Raw genomic sequence first — 27032 nt, forward strand, 5'->3', positions numbered from 1 at the left:
TTTATGAAATCCCAGTTAGTCCTATAATTATAGGTCTTTGTGGTCTTTCTATTGCACTTGTTCCTGATAATGAAACTACCCACTCTGAAGCATTTCTCCTCTGTTGACTTATTCTGTTGAATAGGCTACATATAGTACATAGTATCACTCGGTCACCGGAGTAAGAACATTCCATTAGAATGAGAGAACCTAAGTAAATGGACTCTTCTTACTGTTGTAGAGTTCTTGTAAAGACATGCCTCCCTTTCTACTCGGCTGTTTACCTTTTTTCCCCCCACCCTCATTTTCAGCAATAAATCTTTGCAGCAAGGATTTCCACTGTCTTGAGAACAGAGTTATTTCCTGTCAGTTATTTCCTGTCTGTTTGACAAATGGATGTTTATTTCGCTCACACCTTGTTGATGATTAAGCTGGCATTGAACACCACACCAACCACAGGCGTTTATTTTTGTCACATGCATGTTGATTAAACTGACATCCCACACAAAAATGGAACTAGCACTGTTAAAATTACGCAATAATGAATTTCCCCTGACATTTTTACCACCACAGCTATTCACCATAGAAACTTACCTATAGGTGTAGAATCTTAATTTGAGGCAGTTTGCTACAGCAGAAAAATGATCCTGCAGCAACATGAAATGTGAAATAATTAATGGACATTTTTTTGTTAATACATTATTCTTAAGGACAAATCAAGCCTGACATTTTAAAGTGGAAATGACAATCGTTAGAAGCCTTTTTAAACCTTCAATACACTCTACGTTTGCATTTCATGCAATGCAGGAACATACCAAGAAACAAAATAGTGACCAAATTAAGATGCTACATCTGTAGTTTCACTTCCCTAATACACTTGCAAGTTTGACAATTGATATCTGTTTACATATAGGCCTAATCCTGCTAACTACTCAGCAGCATAAACATGGACACGTCTTCTCAACTCAAACACACATATAGATGAGTTTGAATATGTGAAAAGCAACATTATTTACATAGAGTGGGAGAAATCCTCTTTAGACTCCTTGGCTGAGGTTCTGTTTTCGGCTGAGTGTACTATGTGTGTACTGTGGTATGTACTGTGGTATGTTCTGCCACTGGCCTGTGTGCTGTGTGCATTTGTCATGCAGAAGTTTCCACATAAAGCATATTCTGTGAGTGTATTCTCCCCTCAGCAGAGGGCTGACTGATAATGGCTGGCTATGTAAGCACGTACAGCACTGACATACAGTAGGGCACTGGGAAATGTCTTGCTTTTTAACCACATCCATAATTTCCCCAAATCAATATCAGGAAATCAATTACATACGCTGATGAAAAACATGTGTATGATAAAGACTACTGTATGTAGAGGGAAGTGAGGGATTCATAGATAGCCTAAACCTATAGCAAGGCAGGGACTTAGACATGTGATAATACGGTGATATAATAGAGTCTACTATTCCCACAAGACAACACCCCATTCCTTTGTTCTTTGGAGCAATCACAGCAAACGCTGACATTGCAAAAAGTACAGTGGGATTCTAAAATGTTATATTTTTAGAACTTCTTATTTTTGGAACGTCTTCAAACAGTCGAGTCAATGAAGCACTAATACAATAGGGAGAGCTATTTAAAATGTAACCGAGTTGACTTTGAGGCCGGTTGCCACTGAGACATAGTATTACACTTTGCTAAGAGATTCCCGAGATAACACTGTCAGTGAAGAGGAATACTACTGTCACTCACTGCGGTTAGGTGCAGTCATGGAAAGGGGTGGACTCATAAGAGCAGAACATGTGTCTGTGTCTGCAGTGAACCGTTGCTGTTCAATGTAGTGTGTTTGGTATAATGTGCATTGTGCACACTGTATTCAACTCTGAACGTAGCACAGCAAGAGGAGGTTACTATACACCTAGGAAAATGTATACGCCCAGCAAATGTTCGGCAATCTGCTGTTGTAGAATTGTTTTGATTGTGTCCTAAGCTTAATATTTCCTACGAGGAAATCCAAGTAATAAAGTTATCACTACAAAATCTTGATTGAAAAGTTATTGACTTCAATCTCAATAATACCGTGGATAGATCAGCATCAAATCAGTGCTACAGTAACGTTAATGTAAACGTGACAGATTCTACCCCATACTGAAAGGTCTTTGTCATAGTTTTTCAACCTAAAGTGATCTACATTCATTATCTGGCAGTGTTTCCGTTTGTCTAATCTATCACTGTGTTACTGTCCCAGGGGTCAGTTCAGGGTCAGTCATTAAAAGCCTGGGTGTCTCTCCTCCACGAATGGCCCATCTCAGGGGTCAAAGGTTGTCATATTACTCGAGCCTGGCTGTAATTGAAAAAATTACTAGCTGTCAAATTCTTGCTTAATCTGTCCTTGTTGTTGTCTGCTCCTGAGCAAGGCAGTTAATCCACTGAAGACGTGGATGTTGGCAGCCCCCCGCACCTCTCTGATCCAGAGGGGTTGTTGGGTTACATGTGGAAGACACATTTCAGTTGAATACATTCAGTTTGACAACTGACTAGGTACCCCCCTCTCCCTTTCCATTGTTCCCTAAATCCAGGCTGTATCACAACAGGGCGTAATTGGGAGTCCCATAGAGAGGCACACAACTGGCCCATGATCGTCCGGGTTTGGCCGGTGTAGGCAGTCATTGTAAATAAGAATGTGTTCTTAACTGACTTGCCTAGTTAAATAAAGGTTAAATGTAAAAAATAATAATAATAATAATAATTCTAATTTGAATTTACAAAAAATGTCTCACCTCCCTCTCAAAGCTCATTGGTGGAGAGTCATACCTAATGTAAAAGTAAAGATACCTTAATAGAAAATGACTCGAGTGAAAGTGGAAGTCAACCAGTAAAATACTACTTGAGTAAAAGTCTAAAAGTATTTTGTTTTAAATATACTTAATTATCAAAAGTAAGTGGAATTGCTAATATGTACTTAAGTATCAAAAGTAAAAGTAAAAGTATAAATCATTTCAACTTTCTTATATTAAGCAAACCAGACGGCCCAATTGTTTTCATACTTTTTATTGACGGATAGCCAGGGGCACACTCCAACACTGAGACATAATTTACAAACAAAGCATTTATTGTTAGTGAGTCTGCCAGATCAAAGGCAGTAGGGATGACCAGGGATGTTTGAATTGGTTAAAAAGCCACTTTTGGGTGTCAGGGAAAATGTATAGAGTAAAAAGTACATTATTTTCTTTTGGAATGTAAGGAAGTAAAACTAAAAGTTGCTAAAAATACAAAAAGTAAAGAAAAGTATAGATATCCCCCAAAAAACAACTTTAGTAGTAAATTAAAGTATTTTTTACTTAAGTACTTTACATCACTGGTCTTAAAACACTTATTACAGTAGAGGTTGACCAGCATTGCTCCCAAAGAGGCCCATGAATGAACGAATTACTCAGAATGCGTCCCAAATAGCACCCTAATCCCAATAGTGCACTATGTTTGACCAGAGTCCTATGGGTCTTGGTTAAAGGTACTGTAGTGCACAAAATACGGAATAGGTTGCCTTTTGGATGCAGCCACTGAATGGGAAATGGACAATGGAGCCTTGTTGGGCCTCAAGAACAGCGATGATGCTATCGTTTCCCAGGCTCCTTCGCTGCAATGCCTTTGGGATCAGAGTTTGTGTTAGAAGAGTTTGGGGGTTCCCCCGGTTTGGAAAAGAGAAGATTCTCCTTCAAGAGTCGCAAAAATGGTATTTGCAAATGCATGGTGATACATCTTGCATCTTGGCTAAGTTCAAAGTCCTGTTGATGGCTGCCACAGGCTAATATCTGTTTCCAAGTGTCTGAAAGAATTATCTTCTAAAAATACCACTCTGGAACCATACGGTTTCATACAGTATACAGTGCCACTGTCAACGTAGCATTCTGATTTCGATCCCTTCCTTTGCTGTGAAACCCTTCAGTGCATTAATGTTTATTTTGGATGATATTAAAAACAAGACTTAAAAAAAATATATATATATATAAAAAGAAAAAAAAAATATATATATATATATATATATATTGTCATTTAGCAGACACTCTTATCCAGAGCGACTTACAGGAGCAATTAGGGTGAAGTGCCTTGCTTAAGGGCACATTGACAGAGCCTTGGCAGCTCGGTGATTCTAACCAGCAACCTTTCAGTTACTGGCCCGACGCTCGTGAATAACTTTACCCGAAGTAAGATATTATACCATGCAGGAATGCAATTCTAGCAAACTCCACATATTATCAGTAGACACAAAGCTTCAGACAATACAAATATGTTAAACATGTCTGTACACATATATCCACATATGATCCTGTGCACGAGGTTTTGACAATCAGCAATGGTCAAAAAAAGAACACCTCATGACACAGAATTGGGAAAGTGCAAAGTAATCTTGCTTTAACTGGTAAATCGAATCTCCAAACTCTGCCTTTAGAATGAAGGCTACTAAGAAATGTGAGTCATTCAGCCACAATGAAGGCTCATGCTTGGCTTGCTGAATAATACCTTTCAGCAGAGAGACAAGAAAAACCTTTAATCTTTCCGTTTAGTCATAGCAATAATAATAACATTTATTCTGTGTCATTGACAATGTTTGTTATGTTATGACTGCCAAAGCTGTTGAATTATGAAACATACAAATAATATCCAACATTTAAACAATGTTGATATTATAATTAGCCTACAACAGTATAGCTCTCTCTTCTGTTATGAGGGCTGTATTCAGAGGGCTGCATTGGGGGTCTATAAAGCAGCCTGCAAATGTAGGTTATTTTACGCCATAATTTCCAGGTCACCAGTGTCTGTGCTAACGATGATGTGCCTCTTTCAATCTCATCATTTTCAAATCTATCAGCAACACCCCTAAATTGCTTTGTCACCACGTGCATAACCAACTGTACTGTAATGATCCTTTGCATGTGTGTAAGTGTGGGAGTGTGTGTGAGGGGAGGGGTGTGTGGGAGGAGTCTGAGATCACTTTTGCATCCAACTCTTGCTGCAGCAGACAGAGACCTCGCAAGAAAAAGGGTGGCTGGAAAGGCGTATGGGAAATTGCACGATGCGATTCTTGCTCATGCACCCCACTGCAAGGCAGTGTTTATATTGAAACATATAATTTACCAAATGTAGTATATGCGGATTCTTGATATTGTGTTGTTGTTGGGACATTCAAAAATGTTATGTTGAGGAAAGAGGGGAGTTGTCCAGATCTGTTTGGCACTTTTAACCAGTTCAACGTCGCCTTGATCGCTGTGCAACCTCAAGTGCATTTTGAGACCCTGGAAATCTCTGAAACGCATGTAGCCCTCCCTGCTTCACGCATTTGACGGTTTTTGCCGAAGAGATTTGTAGGCTAGGATACTTTGTGGTGTCGCGAGGCGAGGTGTATAGGTTTCCGTCATCTATTCCTAAAGAATCATGTCATCTCATACGAGAGTCAAGAAGGACAAGGAGATTATTGGGGATTACGAGACTCAAGTGAAAGGTTGGTATTTCCTAATCTAATTGCTTGTGTTTTGGTCTTCATTCAAAATGTTTGAAAATCGACCTAGAACCATGAAAAACTGCAAAGCTCTCATTTAAAACCCCCAAAGTAGGCTACGATTATGTCAGATCGTGATATGCATGTTCAAATACTTTTTTTTACCTGGCCAAAGTATTATATTGCCTGGGGAAGTAAGAATTTTCTATGCACTGCAAAAATGAACGTGGACCAGAATGACGTGCTCTCGCTACTATTTATTGTTTCTGCTGCGAGGAATCACCATATTCAGAGAATGATTTAGATTTATTTGCAGATAATCGTTTTTAAACAACACAAAAAAAACAGTAACAGTATGCAAATCAGGGAGCCAAATGAACGGCTCTTTATGTGATTCACCAAAAAGATCCGTTCTTTCGCGAACGACCCATCGCTAGAGTAGACACTTGCATAACTTGTAATTCGAGAGTGAATTACATTAATGGCATCAACAGCATGTTTTTAGTTTATCTTGAACAGAGGCATTTCTTATGCGAATATTTTGGGCCGTTTTTTGTGAATATATATATATATATATATATATATATATATATATATATATATATATATATATATATATATATATATATATATATATATATATGGTCAGGAGGTCCCAGTAGCCAAATAAACATAAATTTCCAACAGATAACTCTTATTCAACAGAATTTGGGTAAAATCTCCGCGCAATGCACTTTACGTGAGTAGGTCCACTGATGTATGGATACTTCAGACATTCCGACAGCATAGTGAAAATGTATAACACCACATTATGCAGCATTAACATGTTAAACAATATGTGACGAAAGTTATTGTGAATGTATCCTTAACAAGGGAAATATTATAACGTGTGTGAGAGAGGTTAAGGACAGCAGCACGGCTCATTCAGATAGCTAGTCTCTCAAACCAAGGCCAGGTTGTCTTCATTGTAGAGAATGTGATACATTGAGATAGGCAGCCAAATTCTGATATATTTTTCACTAACTGGTATTTTGACCAATCAGGTCGATATGAGCGGATGTGATTGCTGCGTTCATAACCAAGCTGGACGGTGGTAATTACCAGCTGTGACGTCGTAAATACCAGTTGGATGCATTCAAGTGCTTTGAACTCGTTGATAAACGCCAATTGTCAACTAGCCCCGTCAACCATAAACTAAAAGTACAGCTGTGATGCTTATGAACAAATTAAGGTGTTCAAAAACCATATTAGTAGATTGCGTTTTATAAATAATGTTTTACATTTAACTGCCAAAAACGCTGCAATCGAGGTCATTTCCGAAGAAGGTGACGTCAGAGGTCAGCATGTGGGAGAAGAACCTCGGATGACAGATGAGTTTCCCACTAGTAATTACGAGTTGGAGGGGGCGTTCTAGTTGATTTTTAAGAGTTGTATGTGGTAAATATCACCTTCCACTTGGTTATGAAGACCGCATTAGTGTCTCAGAGACTAAAGGTCATGCCCTCTGACCAATGCAGTGGATCATCATGATGATGCATCACCACCTTTTCACTTTAGGGTCATTTCAGGAGGATAATTACTCTATTAATGAGGTTGTTCCATATGATTTCAATCACTTTCTGACTGCACCCCTTTTGATTCAATCAAAACCTTCCATACCTGTTGGCCCAAGGTTGAAATGATCAGAAAGTGACTTTTTGGACCTGAATGCCAAAACATTCAGGAGATAGAGATGCTCTTTATTTAAAGTTTATTAACAGGGTTATCAAAATATTCTCATATCTTGGGATGTAAAAAAAAAAAAAAGGTTCTGTTTTTTTTTTTTTTACCGTTATTAACGTCAATTATCTAAAAAAAAACAAGGTTTGTTGGGCCTGTCATCGGTTGAGACACAGCATGCTCTAGAATACAGGGTGGGTGTCATTTCAATTATATAAATATAATTCATAGAATGGACCTCTCTCTTCAGACAACTGCGTTTTGGCTGGCACACCATTTAAATATAAATTCAATTGAACATTTAATTCCCAATTACTATCAGAAACATGGCCACTGGTCCATCCATTGTCAAATGTCAAATTGAATGTCTATTGTATTACCTAAACTGTACAAAAATATAAACACAACATGTAAAGTGTTGGTCCTATGTTTCATGAGCTGATATAAAAGATCCTTGAAAGTTTCCATAAGCACAAAAAGCTTATTTCTCTCAAATTTTGTGCACACATTTATTTACATCCATGTTAGTGAGCATTTCTCATTTGCCAAGATAATCCATCCACCTGACAGGTGTGGTATATCAAGAAGCTGATTAAACAAAACAATCATTACACAGGTGCACCTTGTGCTGGGGACAATAAAAGGCCACTCCAAAATGTGCAGTTTTGTCACACAGCACAATGCCATAGATGTCTTAAGTTTTGAAGGAGCATGCAATTGGCATGCTGACTGCAGGAATGTCCACCCGAGCTTTTGCCAGATGTTGGATGTTAATTTCTCCACCATAAGCTGCCTCCAACATGGGTTTTAGAGAATTTGGCAGTATGTCCAACCAGCCTCACAACCACAGACCACGTTTATAGGGTCGTATGGGCAAGCGGTTTGTTGATGTCAATGTTGTGAACAGAGTGCCCCATGGTGGCGGTGGGATTATGGTATTGGCAGGCATAAGCTATGGACAACAAACCAATTGTATTTTATCAGTCGCAGTTTGAATGCACAGCGATACCGTGACAAGATCCTGAGGCCCATCATCGTGCCATTCATCCGCTGCCATCAGCTCATGTTTCAGCATGATAATACACGGGCCCATGTCGCAAGGATCTGTACACAATTCCTGGAAGCTGAAAATGTCCCAGTTCTTCCATCGCCTGCACACTCCAAACATGTCACCCATTGAGCATGTTTGGGATGCTCTGGATCAACATGTATGACAGCGTGTTCCAGTTCCTGCCAATATCCAACAACTTTTGCACAGCCATTGAAGAGGATTTGGGACAAAATTCCACAGGCCACAATCAACAACCAGATCTACTCTATGCGAAGGAGATGTGTTGCACTGTATGAGGCAAATGGTGGTCACAGCAGATACTGACCAAAAAACTACAGTATCTGTGACCAACAGATGCATATCTGTATCAACAGTCGTGTGAAATCCATAGATTAGGACCTAATTTATTTATTTCAATTGACTGATTTCCTTATATGAACTGTAATTCAGTAAAATCTTTGAAATTGTTGTATGTTGCTTTTTATACATTTGTTCAGTATAGATTGCTAGGATTTCAATAATTTATGGAGGATTGACAGTTTGTTATAAATTAATGGGTTTTCCCACTTAAAGACGCAATGTGCAGAAATCCCTCCATTTCCTGGTTGCTGAAGTTCGAATAGTCAGTATATGTGATAAAACAAGCAAGCACAGTGTAGAGCCTTCAATTTTTTTTCTCTGGACCTCGAAGCCAGTTCCATTGCATTTTTTCGTTGTTTCCCTGTAATCAAGGACTGATTTAGACCTGAGACATCAGGTGTGTCCAATTAATTATCAGGTAGAACAGAAAACCAGCAGGCTCTGGACCGCATAGGGTAAGAGTTCAATACCTCTGGTGAAGAGAATCATTGTACCATCTAAACGGCTGTGAAATATCTTTTCCATAACTCAACATATTGTATTTTCAATTGTTTGAAGCTGGTGTACAAAACCGAAAGTAAAAGATGCAAAAACTACATTTAATAAACGGGAAGCATAAAATTTGCGGAAATAGAATAGATCTACTGCTTCTCAGACTTGCTTTCAATGAGACTGACAAATCTATAACTCACATTTCCATGGAAGTTACATATTGCAGCTCTAAGTCAACATTCTGTGATGTGTGGACCCCCAACCATCTTTGTGGTACCATTTGAAAGTAGACATTTTTAATTGTATTCACATGTTAGTACATTTCTCAGCAAAAACATGATACCCACCCTGTATTCAAGAGTATGCTGTGTCTCAACCGATGGTGGGCACAAGACAAACACCTCAGATTTTGTAAAATGTGTTTTTTTCTACAACATATTTGATCATGAAAAATATCTGAGTTTAGATTTTTAGATAATTTACTTTAAACAAACAAAAAATAAAAATTTGTGTTAACCTTTTTTCTCATTTGACGACCCAGTTTGTAAGTTATAAATAATTTGAAAGCGTAACTGTTTTATATTTTCCAGTGATGAAGACAGATGTCTCATGAAGGGGTAAGGTATGCAACATGGGTCAATCTTGAGCACCTCTATCTCCTGAATATTTTGGCGTTTAGGTCCAAAAAGTCATTTTCTGACCACTTCTACCATGGGCAAACATATATGGAAAGTTCGTTCAAATCAAAAGGGGTAGTATCAGAAAGTGATTGAAGTCATATGGAACGACTCAATGTCCATCTTTTCAAATGCTATTTGTCACATGCGCTGAATACAGGTGTAGTAGACCTTACAGTAAAATGCTTACTTACAAGACCTTAACCAACAATGCAGTTTTAAGAAAAATCAGTGTTAAGTAAAAAATTGAGAATTAAAAGTAACAAATAGACAGCAGCAGTAAATAACAATAGCGAGGCTATATGCAGGGGGTACAGAGTCAATGTGTGGGGGCACCGGTTAGTTGAGGTAATATGTACATGGAGGTAGAGTTATTAAGGTGAGTATGCATAGATAATAATAGAGGGTAGCAGCAGCATAAAAGAGGGGTCTGGGTAGCCCGTTGATTAGCTGTTATAGAGTCTTATGGCTTGGGGATAGAAGCTGTTAAGAAGCCTTTTGGACCTAGACTTGGTGCTCCGGTACCCCATGCTGTGTGGTAGCATAGAGAACAGTCCATGACTAGGGTGTCTGGAGTCTTTGACCATTTTTAGGGCCTTGCTCTGACACCGCCTGGTATAGAGGTCCTGGATGGCAGGAAGCTTGGCCCCAGTGATGTACTGGGCCGTACGCACTACCCCCTGCCTTATGGTCGGAGGCCGAGCAATTGCCATACCAGGCAGTGATTCAACCAGTCAGGATACTCTCGATGGTGCAACTGTAGAAACTTTTGAGGATCTGAGGACCCATGCCAAATCTTTTCAGTCTCCTGAGTGGGAATAGGCTTTGTCGTGTCCTCTTCACGACTGTTTTAGTGTGTTTGGACCATGTTAGTTTGTTGGTGATGTGGACACCAAGGAACTTGATGCGCTCAACCTGCTCCACTACAGCCCCGTAGATTAGAATGGGGGCGTGCTCGGTCCTCCTTTTCCTGTAGTCCACAATCATCTCCTTTGTCTTGTTCACGTTGAGGGAGAGATGGTTGTCCTGGCACCACACGGCCAGGTTTCTGACCTCCTCCCTAAAGGCTGTCTCGTTGTTGGTGATCAGGCCTACCACTGTTGTGTCATCGGCAAACTTGATGATGGTGTTGGTGTCGTGCCTGGCCGTGCAGTCATGAGTGAACAGGAAGTACAGGAGGGGACTGAGCACGCACCCCTGAGGGGCTCCAGTGTTGAGGATCAGCGTGGCAGATGTGTTGTTACCTACCCTCACCACCTGGGGGCGGCCCGTCAGGAGGTCCAGGATCCAGTTGCAGAGGGAGGTGTTTAGTCCCAGGGTCCTTAGCTTAGTGATGCACTTTGAGAACACTATGGTGTTGACCGCAGAGCTGTAGTTAATGAATAGCATTCTCATGTAGGTGTTCCTTTTGTCCAGGTGGGAAAGGGCTGTGTGGAGTGCAGTAGAGATTGCATCACCTGTGGATCTGTTTGGGTGGTATGCAAATTGGAGTGGGTCTAGGGTTTCTGGTTAAGGTGTTGATGTGAGCCATGACCAGCCTTCCAAAGCACTTCATGGCTATGTGAGTGCTATGTGTCGGTAGTAATGTAGGCAGGTTAGCTTAGTGTTCTTGGGCACAGGGCCTATGGTGGTACTACAGACTTGGACAGGGAGAGGTTGAAAATGTCAGTGAAGACACTTGCCAGTTGGTCAGCGCATGCTCAGAGTACACGTCCTGGTAATCCATCGGGTCCTGCGGTCTTGTGAATGTTGACCTGTTTAAAGTTCTTACTCACATCGGCTGCGGGGAGAGTGTTCACACAGTCGTCCGGAACAGCTGATGCTCTCATGCATGTTTCAGTGTTACTTGCCTCGAAGCGATGAGAACAGAGCTTTCGGCGAGATGTCTTGAGGAGACAGTGAAAGAACCAGGGATGTCCTTTTTAATCAATAACGTTGTATAATGTTTGGCCCCGGAGTAAGTTCATTTTACATCATCTTCTTTAATTTTCAGACACTCATAAATAAAAATGTGTTAGTGCTGGAACCATAGAGGGTCTGACTGGGGAATCTCTCTCTCTCTTCCAGCAAACAGTTCAGAAACGCCATAAATAATGTATGTTGTCAGCATGAATTATGGAACCATGAAATGGTTTTAGTGTCTCTCTGCTGATGCTAAATACAGTATGTGAATGCATCCCAAATGGCACCCTATTCCCTACATAATGCACTATTTTAGGGTGTCATTTGGGACGTAACCTGTGACTGTAGAAGATGGGACCACCAAAACCCATGGACGAGATTGAGAACTAGTACGTGTGTATTAGAGTTCGACCGATTTTATGATTTTACATCGCCGATACCGATTATTGGAAGACCAAAAAATGCAGATGCCGATTTATTTGGCAGATTTTTCTGCAACAAATGAACTTACAACCTTGGCATTGCTATAGCCATGCTTTTGCCAACCAAGCCGCACCGGACCACATGTACAATCCTCTACCCTCCAACCTGTTTGTAGAAGAAACGGAAAAGGCAGGCAATATAGCCCTCAAGACAAGTGGCTGATGAATTCCACAACTAAATAGTCTGATACATGCCACAATGGGGCCCCTCTGTTAGACATGTTCCAAACAAACAATATCCCACACACTTTTTGTCAGGCAACTACCTTGTAGTGTACACTACCTTGTACTGAAGTAAGAAATGCAGTGATCTTTGCTCACAACTCAAGGGTACGATGCTGTGTCAAGCAGATGCCAGACACGTGTATTATCCTACTTAGATTGAAATATTATAACTCATTTTAGACTGTACTTGCAGCAAAGAGCAAACGCTGAAACCCTTTCATCCCCCCTGGAGCAGGTTATGACCATAGTGCATCATGAAGAAACGAAGCTGCTCTCACTGCTTTTTAATGAGAAATGGAGCTACACGCTGCGGCATGTTGCTGTCGTCTGCGGAAGTCTTGGTTGGCTCTTTGTGTGCGTGTGTGTGTGCGTGCGTGTGTGTTCACGGCAGTGCGTGTGTTGACTGCGATAGGGCCATCACAGCTGAGAGGACGTCTCAGTTTCAGGAAAAGCTTTTAAGCTGACAGCTTAAGCTCATTTGCAAGGCTGTCTGGGATCAGTTCAGTTGGGAGTTATAAGGGCTATACTCTGGCATCGGGGTCTAATAGTGCTGAGTAGGTAGCTGACTAAACAACATTTACTGTGGTGCAGTCAGCCAGCAGCCCTTTATTGCTGTCTATTTCCAGACCTGCAGCAGATTTCTGGACATAGATTATTTCTTGGTTGCCTGGTCTCAGATCTGTTTGTGCCGTCTTGCCAACTCCTTCGGTCAGTGTCACGGATCCAACATTGACCGTATGAGTTGGAGAGACAGATCTGGAACCAGGCTACTTTCTTGGGAGAATTTGACTTGAACATACAACAGGGCGGCGCACAATTGGCCCGGCGGCGTCCAGGTTAGGGGAGGGTTTGGCCGAGGTGGACCATCATTGTAAATAAGAATTTGTTCTTAACCGACGTGCCTAGTTAAATAAAGGTTAACATAACAAATTAAAAAATTGTGGTGGGGAGTGGACTCCAAAATAACCAATTCCTCGACTCCTTGCCTGTCGACTCCCATTTCTGGGTGTCAAGCATCAGTATTTTTGCAATTGAGAAAGCTAGTTGCCGTAGGCTACTTGCGAGAGTTAGTATTCTCGGAACTTTTACAGCAAAGAGAGAGCTAGCGAGGGGGGGGGGGGGGGGGGCAGCCAGCCAGACATCGGTAGGCATGTCTGCTACCAGGCAGGCAGTTAGAACCGTGCATTGGTAATCAAAATATGTATAGGCTATTGCAATGCTGTATCTCTCAATTTCTTGGCTTGCAATGTTTCGCACAAGTTCACTAAAGTACGGGCTATCAATGAACTTTTTGGAAATGGTAAGGTTCCCTTTATCATCCATAAACGCATGTTAAATGCAAATGCAGTTCAGCAGCTCAAATCAGCAGGATGGGGGCATTGTTATTAGGAGGGACGTCTACCATGGATCGCTAAAATTATGATCACACTTCATCAATTTAAATATTAATGGGGACTCCTATACATTTGGCAGCCAAGCTCGAGTTGTCAGTGTATGGCCTATTATTATAATTTTGACATGACTGTGAGTGCGCGGTATCATCCAATGGGATCTGTCAAGGTTGCGCACAGCGGAAATATCACTGAAATATTCTCGTTCCTACAGATCACCTTCTATATTCAAACAAAATGAGGCCTTCTGTAGGCTAAGTTGATGAGGAAATGGGCAGCATCATGCTCATGTCAGTCCTCTAAAACGCAAATGTAGTCTTCCTAGTAGGAGACTGCAATAATGAGGTGGTGTGTACGTATCCGTTTCAGCGTGTTTTGGTCGTCGAGCAAGAGTCGTGCACCAAAAATCCTGGAGTCATGCACCACTACTTGAACAGAGTGTTGAAGGACCAACCAACTTTCCGTAACCGTGACGAAGAGTCAATGCTGTTAAACTGATAATAACTGCGCTGACAGGTCGTGACCGATGACATCATTATTTACCTTGTCGTGACACTGGCTGTGGTGTGTGTGGTATGTTGTCCAACCGCTCATTTAACCTAGTCACTTCCTATGAAGGATGTGTCAACTATTGGTATGTGTCAGAATTAACTGAAACTAACCTCCATTAATGGTGTCATGTGTGAAAAATGTTAATGAAGAAGACTTCACAAGTCTCACCACTACCTTTATACACCTGCCCATGATCCTTTACACAGACAATCAAATTTACCCATGAAATGATCAAAACATGTGTTAAAATGTCTTTAGTCCTTGAAGCATCGTGGCGATTTTATTACAGTAGATTTATTAGAATAATATTACCAATCATTCTTTATTTCCAGATGGATATTTTTAATAACCTTTTATTTAACTAGGCAAGTCAAATTCTTATTTACAATGATGGCCTACCCCGACGACGCTGGGCCAATTGTGCGCCGCTCTATGGGACTCCCAATCATAGGCTGTATCACATCCGGCTATGATTCAAACCAGGGACCGTAGTGACGCCTCTTGCACTGAGATGCAGTGCCTTAGACTGCTGTGCCACTCGGGAGCCCTAATATACAGTATAGTACAGTACAGTGTGATTTATCCAGCAGGTAAAGAGGTCAGACTGGAATAGACCACAGTTCTTTGTTCTGTGCATAGCTACTGATGTCTTTGTATGAGCGTATGTATGGTTGACACTGTGCACGAATGTTTATTGAATTACTCAGCCTGTTTTCATATTCATGTCCAATAGTAGCTGGCTATACTAGCCAGACTTGAGAACAGTTTCTGATGTGTTTGAAGTGGAACCCAGCTGCAATCTGTTAACTGACCTTGGTTTGCATCCATATACATATTTCCATGCGTTTGAAAGAATCTCAGTGGATCAGCTCGACTACAACTCAGTCACAGGCCATTTAACAAACCTCTAGATGCACTGCAGCAAGGCACTGCTGTTCACCCTCATCTACCCCTTCTACCCCCCATTCCTTCTCAACTGGAAAGTAAAACCCACTGAATGAGGTTTGATTGACCTGGATCGTGGACCATTTTCCCTCCCTCTGTCATTAGACTCATTTGGAGTCTGTCCATTTAGGTCTTATGCTTAAATGCTTCATTTGGTTTGATCTAATTTGATGCATAAACAATTATTAGCCAGATAGTGATAATTGTGTGCAAAAAAAAAAAAGTTAGACAGACCCACAGGCCTTAAAATGGACCAGCCCATCTGGCATTTGTCTGAAATGCCAGATGTCTAGTCCGTCCCTGTGTGGCATTAAAGTATGGTGCGCAATGTGTTAGTAAGTGAAGGTATGCTAGCCTATTATTTACAGTAGTCACAGAGGAAGACATTATTCCAGTTTAATTTCATCTGATCAGTCTAGGAGAAGAAGCATGAGAAGGTGTGTGTGTGTGTGTGTAGCTTGTGTTCCTCCTCTCTGTCTCCACCGTAAAATACATTTATTGCAGTAGATCTGCATTCCATGACTGTCTGGGTTGGTTGACGCCCCTCTGCTAATCAGTATTCATCATGAAGAAAATATGCTTTGACCTTTCACTGTCATGTGATCATGACAGTGTAAGCAATAATGTAGCCTGATTCCTAGATCAGTTTTTTGTCTGTCTTGTAAACACCTGTGGTGTTTGGCGTGACAATTACCATAGAAGTTGGCAAGACTGCACAAAGAGATCTTGGACCAGGCTAGTAATAATGCCCCAACCCCCTCACACCATGTTCCACCCACCCTGTGTGATATCCCTTCACCCCTCTCCTTTTTCTCTCTCCCCTTCTGCACTTCTGCATTTGTCTTCTATGGTAATAACAACAATGCTTATTGCAAAAATCAGCTACAGATTAAGGCAGAATTGTGTGTCGAGACACATCTAGACATAGGAAATCGATGTGAGGTGATTGTTATGGCCATCATAGCTGAGCCCAGTCTGTCTGTCGCCACCCTTTCCTCCTGTCGACCTCTATCTCTGTCTGTCTCTGCCCCTGTCACTGGCTGGATGCTGATGCCCTCATTAAAGCCATTTGTTTCCACAGAGTGAGAGACATGGGAGGATTACAGCGAGACATAGAGATGCATTTGTGAATTCAACCAAAGGGTGTGTAAAGACATGCCATAGCAATTACGGCTCACCCGAGACGAGCGTTCACAGGAAACTGTCTTGCTTTGTGCCAACTGATGTCGGAGTGTGCGCCTGTGTAAGGTGGCATGTGACCAGCCACGCGTGGATAACAGCAGAGAGAGAGAGAGAGAGAGAGAGACAAGCCCAGAGACAGTGCCCCCTCCCTGTCCAGAATCAGGGAACATCCCGCGAGAGGGGAGGGAGAGGTGCATTATAATAATAATAATAATAATAACAGTCCCCGCTCTAAATGCATCTGCTACCTACCTAATGGACAGTGTTACAGAGGGGAATGAAACACTGAACTGACTGAATAGGTGTCTGCTATTACAGTAATATATATATTTATAGAGACATTGGTTATGGCCATTGTGATAGAAATTACCTCCTAATTGGGAAAATGTCTCGGTATATGTTAGGACATTTTCCTGTAGCTGTATATCTACACTATAGCACCCCTGCTGCGGTAGCACCTGCATTGCGTAAAAGAATGCATGTAACTATATCCACACAAATCCCAACTGCGTGTGTCTGTGCGCCTTTGTGTGTGTGATGTGAAACAACAACTGTACATATCCATGAACTTAGCTGGCTAACTCATTGATCCTGCTTTGTGCTAACTTTGATAAGCAACCAGAAATAACTATTGATTTTATGCTTCATTAAAAAAAAGCTAAACAAAAGGGAATTTCACACTAAAATGGTTTGTTGCGTTTCTTTTTGGAACTCTGGTGCATTTACCCCTTAGTTTGGTTTGTTCTATCTGCACTAAACAAATCACTGTGGTTCGCTCAAAAAGCGTGGTCTCTCTCCGACTTAAATTATTTTCATGGTGCTGTTCGCTGCCAGTGAGAATGCAGTCTGGACCAAACACAGGAACATAACCAGAGTTGCACATTATTATTGGTTGTTTGACTGTGAACATTTGATGAAATCATAACTTGAGAGCTCTGAAACATTCTGTGACTAGCAGCACATTTAGCATTTAGCGGGTAGTGTTGCTCTGCCTTGCATGCTACCTCAGTGACGCCCCATGCGAGTCTCAGGCTCAGCTGGCTCCGGTTGACAGCACCCGGTTAGGGCTCCCAACCAGGGTTATGGGAAAATTTAGGGTAGACTGGGCTCTCAAACGCTGGCAGGAAGCCAGTCTAGGAGATGGACAAATCCAATTACGAAGCCACACGTCCTCAAAGGCTGACCAAGCAGATACAGGAGTCCCATCTCCCAAATGTCTGGAATGGCGGGTGAAGGCGGCAACTGATAACTGGCGAAATTGTATGCACTCACTACTGTAAATGTCTCTTGTGCGGTCTTACTAAAATGTGAATTTATGAGTGCATCCTATGCAGATTAGGGGAGATGGGGACTATACCAGGGATATAGGCTACTGAATATAGCCTATTCACATCGCAGTCAGAGGCTATTGCGCAGTTTCCTCAAACATGTTGGAAGACCAAAGCGAAGGTAATATGTGACTCCTTTCAGGAAACTAGACATATGTCGCGCGTCACTACTTAACAGGCGAGGCATTTCAACGTAAACATTTTTTAAAATCAAAATGCATTTTTTGGGGGCAGAAATGCCTTCTGGAACATGTGAACATTCATGTACCTTAATAAAAAATACAAAAATACAAATGAGCCTAGTTGGTTTAGCCTTGGAAAAAGTTAGGAACCTTCCTGCTAGCCATGATTGACTGTGATAATTGATGGGCTGGACATGCCAAGAGATGAGTTTGGATTGGTCTGCCATGTAGCATGCTTCTGTCTATAACATAAGCTGCTCAGTATGTGTAGGTCATGCTTTCTAACGTGGCTTTTTTAATGATGATATGAAGTGCATGATATGAAGTGTTGCTAATGACCTCGACTTTCTGGAGAACTGAGTTTTGAAATCAGTGGAATGCCCGGTGGAAGCAGAGTATGATTCAGCCTTTTACAAATATGCAGATGGCTGTTGTATTAAACAGCTGTTTCCGGATTACATCTTCAAACTAAGAGCAACCATGGTATCTGTGACAGAGAGGGAGAAGCACTCATCCATGTATACGGACGGGTAAGAGAATATAGCCAACAACATTTTCAGATGTTATAAGTTTCTAATTTTGTTAGTCGTTTTTCATTGCAAGTTAAAGCATACTGCTAGCTAGCTAGCTAAAGTTAGCTGGCTGTGTATTAATATTATTAGTATCTTAGAGCCATTTGCACTGCTAGTATTATAGCCTAAAGTTAGCTAGCTAGCTAACATTGAACCTAGTTGGTTAGCTTTAGCTACCTGCAGATTCATGCAGGGTAGTAACGTTATGAGTTTGGATTATGGTTCATTGTTTAGCTAGCTACATGTCTAAACAAAATACTATGCCAGTAACCATTTCACTGTACCGTTTACACCTTCTCTATCCTGTGCATGTGACAAATGCACTTTGATTTTATTTAATATAGTGAGTGTTTACCAGAGACTGTAATGTGAAGAACAACATGACCTGCACTAAAGTCAAATTAGGATATAACTTTAGCCCAACAAGACAGTGTCTAAGTTCTACATTTCTCCGGTAGAATGCCCTGCTTTTATTTTGTCACACTCACAACCATCAGCTGTTTTCTGTAATTAGCTCACATTTAACTTGTAAGTAAGGATCTTGTTGAGAGTTTATTTTATTTTAATAATGAATACAAATGAGCTAAAGTTAAGACATTGTCAGCTATATGACATGGTCATTATTTGAACTGGCTAACCAGCTAACTTAACGTTAGCTAGCTAATAAGCTAGAATCTAACCAAAACATTGTTTAGAAAATTGCCCGGTTTGCTAGATTGAATTTTTTTAAACGGATGGGTTTGTTAGTGTTAAAATACATAAGTTATGCTATTTTGGACCACCAGGCTGCTGTGTTTTTGTGTTTTATAGTTTTTCACAAAGACAAGTTTGATGTTGGACAACAATAGGATGTTCATGATGTCATTGTGACAAGTTTTATAGACATGTCGAACCAGCGTTTAGTCTTGAAATCTTTGGTTGTTTAGTACTCTACCGTACTCACTCTGTTTAGCACATGGCTTCACTTGAATACTTAAAGAGATGGATGGAATCCTTAATAAAGAGGGTGTGAATGATTCTGAATGTGTGTAGACAAATAAGAGCACTCCAGTAGGTGTACCAAAATATTCAGGGGCCATTTTCTCAAAAGTTGATCAACTTTCAAAGCAGGGCCTCCCGAGTGGCGCAGAGATTCTGGGTTCGAGCCCAGGCTCTGTCGCAGCCGGCTGCTACCGGGAGGCCCATGGGGCGGCGCACAATTGGCCCAGCGTCGTCCGGGTTGGGGAGGGTTTGGCCGGCAGGGATATCCTTGTCTCATCGCGCACTAGCGACTCCTGTGCCAGGCCCGGGCGCAGCACACGCTGACCAGGTTGCCAGGTGTACGGTGTTTCCTCCGACACTTGGTGCGGCTGGCTTCCGGGTTGGATGTGCATTGTGTCAAGAAGCAGTGCAGCTTGGTTGGGTTGTGTTTCGGAGGACGCATGGCTCTCGACCTTCGCCTCTCCCGAGTCCGTACTGGAGTTGCAGCGATGAGACAAGCCTGTAACTACTACCAATTGGATCCCACGAAATTGGGGGTAAAAAAAATATATAAACTTTCAAAGCAGAATTACTTTCCCATTGTTCCTCAACTGATATACAATTTTCTAGCTCTGAGTCTCTACTTTCATTTTCAAATTTTGCTGCATAAGACTGAATCGAGCCAGTCAGTCACATATGAACATTGGGACACACAAGCTTCATGATAATAATACATTGATTTATCCTTATTGTCATTGTCCAACAAACAAATAACTTGCATGGACACGTGGTTTTTGTTTAGGAATTTTGGTTCGTTTGACATTTGACAATATGAAACCAACTGAACCAAATGAAAAAATACAATGTAACAAATAGTCTAACTCAAACTATAGCTCAAAATGATGTTTGAAAACGACATTCAATGTCTTTCCTTTTGTTAAATCAATTAGACCATGCCCATTTCAAGCTTATCTTTCTGCAAAATAAAATGTTTTATCAGAATATTTTAGAAAAGTGAGCTGGCTAACTCCATAATCCTGCTTTTTGGTTTACCCCTCTGAGGCTTTCTTTTTTGTTTTTCATATTTCTCTGTGGTTTTAAACCGGTTTCTGGGGGTAATTCATATTTGGGTCCAGAGCTGTAGCCACTGAGCTTTTATTGAGGATAACAAACACCTGGCCCAGCATTCAACAGCAGATGGGTTAATTGACATCTCACTGACTGTGCTATGGGCTCTGGAACATCTGAGTCATTTTGGCAAAATACATTAGCTACCAATTTAAAATAAAAAAAACTCTAAACTACAGTAATGCCTGACATGACTAAACTAAACAGAGCACATGTTTAATTCTAAGATGGAAACATCGAGCCATACATGCTTATGACAAGTAATTTGTACAATACATTATACCTGCAGGCTTGAAGTAAAGTCAATGTTACCAAAATATAGCTATTTATTCACCTTTCCTACAAGACTGCAGCTTTTAGAGCATAGTTGTAGATCAGTGGAGGCTCCTCAGAGAACAAAGGGGAGGTCCATCCTCAGTGAATTTCATAAAAATAGTTCAACAATAAAGTTATCCTTTTTAGACAAAAGTATACTAAATATATTCATGCCACCAAATAATTGATTAAAACACACTTTTGCAATGAAGGTCTACAGTAGCCTCAACAGCATTCTGTAGGGTAGCACCATGGTGTAGCCGGAGGACAGCTGGTTTCCGTCCTTCTCTGGGTACATTGACTTCAATACAAAACCAAGGAGGCTCATGGTTCTCACACCATTCCATAGACTTAAACAGTAATTATAACAACTTCCGGAGGTACAACCTGTGCATCGATTCTGTATGGGTTTCAAGGGCCGTCCTGTAACTCTGTAGAGGCCTGCAGCATCCAGAGAACCGTGCACAAACTGCACATAGAGTACCATCCTTCCATAGCCTTTACTGATCCATAAATAACTAGAGCTAGGGCTCTAGGAAGAGAAGGCAAACATCATGAGGCTATTATCTTGATCACACTGATCACATTATAATATCAAACAGTCATTTTGATCCTCTCATAGAGTGAATTCTAAATGGCACCCTACCTATATGCGGTCAAAAGTGTTGCCCTATGTGGGTGATCCCAAGCCAACGGCAAAATATTTTTGTTATCTCAGATTGTTCTCGCAATTATTACATAGATACCTCATTGAGAGGAAGGATGTTTGAAATGCTTTTTGGGCATTTCCATGATAACAGAATTACGCTTTTACTCTATTTTTACACTTTTTAAATTGTATGCCAAACAAAAAACATTTCAAAGTTTAACAAACCATACAACTCTATGTACAAGGACTACTTTTAACATTCCCACTGACATGTTTTACAAAAACTAATTTAGTAGAACAGTGCAGATACAAACTTTGGTAACGGAATTATGGTAAATTATGGTTTTCCCAAAACTTAAATATCGGCTCCATTTCTTGTTAACAAACTACAGTTTTGGGAAGTTGGTTAGGACATCCACTTTGTGGATGACACATGTCGTTTTTCCAACAATTGTTTAGACAGATTATGTCACTTATAATTCACTGTATCACAATTCCAGTGGGTCAGAAGTTTACATACACTAAGTTGACTGTGCCTTTTAAACAGCTTGGAAAATTCCTGAAAATGATGTCATGGCTTTAAAGCTTCTAATAGGCTAATTGACAACATTTGAGTCAATTGGAGGTGTACCTGTGGAAGTATTTCAAGGCCTACCTTCAAACTCAGTGCCTCTTTGCTTGACATAATGGGAAAATCAAAAGAAATCAGCCATGACCTCAGAAGAAAAATTGTAGACCTCCACAAGTTGGTTCATCCTTGGGAGCAATTTCCAAATGCCTGAAGGTACCACGTTCATCTGTACAAACAATAGTATGCAAGTATAAACACCATGGGACCACGCAGCCAGACGCCCTGTCTCGTAGTGATGAACGTACTTTGGTGCGAAAAGTGCAAATCAATCCCAGAACAACAGCAAAGGACCTTGTGAAGATTCTGGAGGAAACGGGCACAAAATTATTTATATCCACAGTAAAACGAGTCCTATATCGACATAACCTAAAAGGCCGCTCGGCAAGAAAGAAGCCACTGCTCCTAACCGCCATAAAAAAAGCCAGACTACGGTTTGCAACTGCACATGGGGACAAAGATCATACATTTTGGAGAAATGACCTCTGGTCTGATTAATCAAAAATTGAACTGTTTAGCCATAACGACCATTGTTATGTTTGGAGGAAAAAGGGGGGGGCTTGCAAGCCGAAGAACACCACCCCCATGCTTCACGGTTGGGATGGCAGCATCATGTTGTGGGGGTGCTTTGCTGCAGGAGGGACTGGTGCACTTCACAAACTAGATGGCATCATGTGGCAGGAAAATGTAGGTATTTTGAAGCAACATCTCAAGACATCAGTCAGGAAGTTAAAGCTTGGTCGCAAATGGGTCTTCCAAATGGACAATGAGAAAATTTGTGGGCAGAACTGAATAAGCGTGTGCGAGCAAGGGGACCTACAAACCTGACTCAGTTACACCAGCTCTGTCAGGAGGAAAGGGCCAAAATTCACCCAACTTATTGTGGGCAGCTTGTGGAAGGCTACCCAAAACGTTTGGTCCAAGTTAAACAATTTAAAGGCAATGCTTCCAAATACCAATTGAGGGTATGTAAACTTCTGACCCACTAGGAATGTGATGAAAGAAATAAAAGCTGAAATAAATCATTCTCTCTACTATTATTCTGACATTTCAAATTCTTAATATATTGGTGATCCTAAGACAGGGAATCTTTACTAGGATTAAATGTCAAGAATTGTGAAAAACTGAGTTTAAATGTGTTTGGCTAAGGTGTATGTAAACTTCCGACTTCAACTGTATATGCATAGTTACTTTAACTATACATTCGTGAACATACTACCTCAATTGACCCGACTAACCAGTTCCCCTGCACATTGGCTAACCAGGCTATCTGCATTGTGTCCCGCCACTTACCACCCGTCAACCCCTTTTAAGCTACTCTGTTTATCATATATGCATCGTTACTTTAACCATGTCTACATGTACATACTACCTCAATCAGCCCGACTAACCGGTGCCTGTATGTAGCCTCGCTACTGTTATTTTTCACTGTTGTATTCTGTGTGTGACAAACTTTGATTTGAAAATGGATTCAAAGGGAACTCCCTCTGCTGGTGACTTGCTGAATATGCAATTCTAAAGGAGGGCTGTGATTGGTTTTCAGTGTTAAAAAGAGTCATATCATTAAAAGTGGAGAGCCCCCTCTGGAAATTTGATGTGTTTGAAGAGTATATTTTTATAAACAATATGCCAAAAAATAAGCAAAATCTAACAGGGTAGTTTTTGAGAGATTAATATTTGTAATGTTGAATAAACGTGTGTAATGTGTATTTTATAATATAGACATACTCCATATTTGAGAGAACGCTATAAGTATAATAACACCAAGATGTTGTCTGTACCTGTTCATAAGGTCTTACAGGAAACATGTATAGGTCTAAAAGGGGCCTAAAATGTGATACAAATGTAAAAAGCATATTGAACATCCTTCCTCCCAATGCAGATCCAATATGAGAATTGCCAGAACAATCTGAGATTCCAAAAATGTTCCACTCCCACTGGTTTGGAATGCACCCATTGATTACCCTCCATTATTTGATTTTCCACTTAGATGTTCATTTATTATAAATTACCCATAAACTGATAGTTGGATGCGGGTAGTATTACGTTTACATAATAAGAGGAAATCATGTTGTTTGATGCTCTATTTTTACCCATGGGGTAGTGAAGCTGGCTGGCAGCAGGACCGTCATTTTTCCCCACTGACCCTCCTTTCAGCAGCACATACAGTTGAAGTCGGAAGTTTACATACACCTTAGCCAAGGCTATTAATTGTTTATTGAGAGACTCAGATTGTGGTCCAAATGGCACCCTATTCCCTATGTGGTGCACTACTTTTGACCAGCACACTACATAGGGAATAGGGTGCCATTTGAGACGCAACCTCAAAGTTGCCCTTGTCCCAGCCCATTATGCTAATAAACAGAAGGGCTGCTGGGAGGGAACGGAACGCAGAAGTGGAACACAGAAGTGGAACTCTGGGCCAGGCTAGTGGAGATGCATCCAGGGTTCCTTATCCAGGCAGTCATGGAGACCACGAGGGATAGATTTCCAACAAGCTGGCCAAGAAATAGAAGGCACACACTTTTACTAACACACACACTCTTGCTATTTTTGTGCTGCTTTATTCATCAATACAAAAACCCCATTGAGAAGTAAACAAAAGTGCCTTTTATATGCAAGGGGCAGTATAATCTGGTTCATTGATGCGTTTTCTAAAGACTTCCTGTCTGTTTGCTGGGTAGTGCATGATGGGTAAAGGCTGCCAAGCTTGAGACTTGGAGGGGTTCAATCATGATCTCCATATTGCTTAATCACTTGGACTGGTTCTGTTAAGGGAATCAAGAGAAAAGATCAGTTCATCACCACATTATGGAAATGCCGTGGACCATCTGTTCATCTACAGAATCTAAAATCTCAAATACTGTTGTTTTTTTTAACATTATTATTTGGATATTTGTATTGTGCTACTAACTGCACTGTAAGTGAGTCATTGGATTTTACAGAGCTGCATGTGTGTCTCTCTGTCTGCATGCATGTGAGTGAATGTCAGTCTCTCTCTGTGTGTGTGTGAGTGTGTGTGTTCATAGCTGCAGTTGGAGCCTTTAGACGCGAGATGCATGTCTGGCTGATTTAGGCAGACAGGATGGAGAATAGGATGTAGGTCAGGGCAGCCTTCTGAGATCGACACATTGTTCTGCAAGTTTGTCATTTTAAAATGGCACACATTCTTTGAGCTACAAGCTTTCGGCGGTTTCCAAACTATGCTCGTATTCGAAGTCAAAGAATGGGTGAAAATTCCAATCATTTTTGGTCAGCATTCTTCAATTATAATCAAAATACCTCTTGAGTGGAATAATGAGTTAATGACGTATGGCTAAATTTAACCTTAAAATAACACGCAATGTAGAACCCTTTGCAGTCTCACATTGCCATTGATTTAAGTGTATCTTTTAAGCAGCATATCAAACTAGGGTTGGGCGCTATCCAGATTTTCATATCGTCATAACTTTAAGCAACACTTTAGGAAATGTAGCTGGCTACATTATTTCAATGTTAAACATTAGAAATATAATGGCCATGCATTGTTTTTACGCAAAAAGTTGCTTTTTCATTGTAAACTTCTTTCATCCCGGGATATACGGTATTACCGGCTTTGTACACAAGGGGTTCCAATAAATGCCCATTGGTCGTCTGTTACCAGAATGCTAACAATGTTAGCACAAGTAATTGCAAATTTCCATGGAGGCTGCTAGCTAAATAAGCTAATGAACGCCAAAGAAAATTAACAAATTGCATAGACAGGCAATCCAGCTCATAAAGTTATACATATATAGGTAGGAGCTACGGAATGTAATTTTTGGTGAGTTCGGACAAGAGAAAATGAACAAGCGACATTATGCAAATCAACAACATTTTGAAGCATGCTTGTTGGAAGGAAGAACAGTACTGGCTCTGGAGCAGCATGTGTACATGCTGTGTCTGTGTGGAGTCTGGATTCGCCAGGGCAACAGGCCTACCTGCTCTGCTCAGAGAAGAGGAGGGATGAGACAACTGTCTGAGAACGCAGAGGAGAAAAAATACTATTAAATGAAGATATTTGTACAGCTGCCACTAACTCATACGAAGGGCTTTGACTTCTCAAACACGGCAGAAAGCTAACACAATATGATGCCCCGTCACTTTATTAATTCAGCTACTTACTTCGATAACTAGCAAGGTAAACTTAGGGGTCATGGTTAACACAAAATTCTGCGTTTTTCACACAGGAAAAAAATGTCATGCGTAAGTGATATCTTGCTGCCTTTTGTTAACACAGATGTAAAATGCTTCTTATTGTAATTTCTGCTCTGCATCAGACACATTTTGTGCTTCAGTTTCACAAACCGTCATTCTATGGGCAGACAACGCTCTAACTGATGTGTAGCTACTTTTCTCTGTGTAGCCAGCCTACTTTTCTCCTGTAAAATGCAATATTAACTTTAAGCAAAACTTTAGGAAATGTAGCTGGCTACATTATTTCAATGTTAAACATTAGAAAAATAATGGCCATGCATTGTTTTTACAAAAAAAGATCTTGCTTTTTCATTGTAAACTCATTTACTTGTGTGGCTGCCAGCCAAATAGCGTTGCGCTTCTGTTGTCTTCTGATGAAAATTAAGCATTTTTTTCTCCCGAATGTGTTGCACTAATGTATTTTCTGTGAAGGAAAACTATAGTTGCACATCCCTGATTTAATCTATTGAAAAAAACAAAAAAACACCGACTTTAGATATAAAACGCGACCCCTGTCAATACACAGCTGGACTCACCTGCTCCCGTTTCTGCTGTTGTACTATTTGCAAACAAACACATGACTGGCTCCACTGTTCTGAGGAAC

General features: G+C 40.8%; 1 protein-coding gene across 2 annotated transcripts in view; it reads left to right on the forward strand.

Annotated features, from left to right (window-relative positions):
- Positions 1-4994: 4994 nt before the first annotated feature.
- Positions 4995-27032, forward strand: part of LOC139370889 (SLIT-ROBO Rho GTPase-activating protein 3-like) — a 65545-nt gene continuing 43507 nt past the window's right edge. Inside the window, exon 1 of one of the 2 annotated variants that reach the window (XM_071110749.1) lies at positions 4995-5476. In XM_071110749.1, the coding sequence (XP_070966850.1) occupies positions 5410-5476 (67 nt within the window). In that variant the 5' untranslated portion in view covers positions 4995-5409. The remainder of the gene's footprint in view (positions 5477-27032) is intronic. The other variant, XM_071110751.1, reaches the window with a different exon arrangement.

Source organism: Oncorhynchus clarkii, chromosome 17 (genome assembly GCF_045791955.1).
Source record: "Oncorhynchus clarkii lewisi isolate Uvic-CL-2024 chromosome 17, UVic_Ocla_1.0, whole genome shotgun sequence".
Lineage (NCBI taxonomy): Eukaryota > Metazoa > Chordata > Actinopteri > Salmoniformes > Salmonidae > Oncorhynchus > Oncorhynchus clarkii.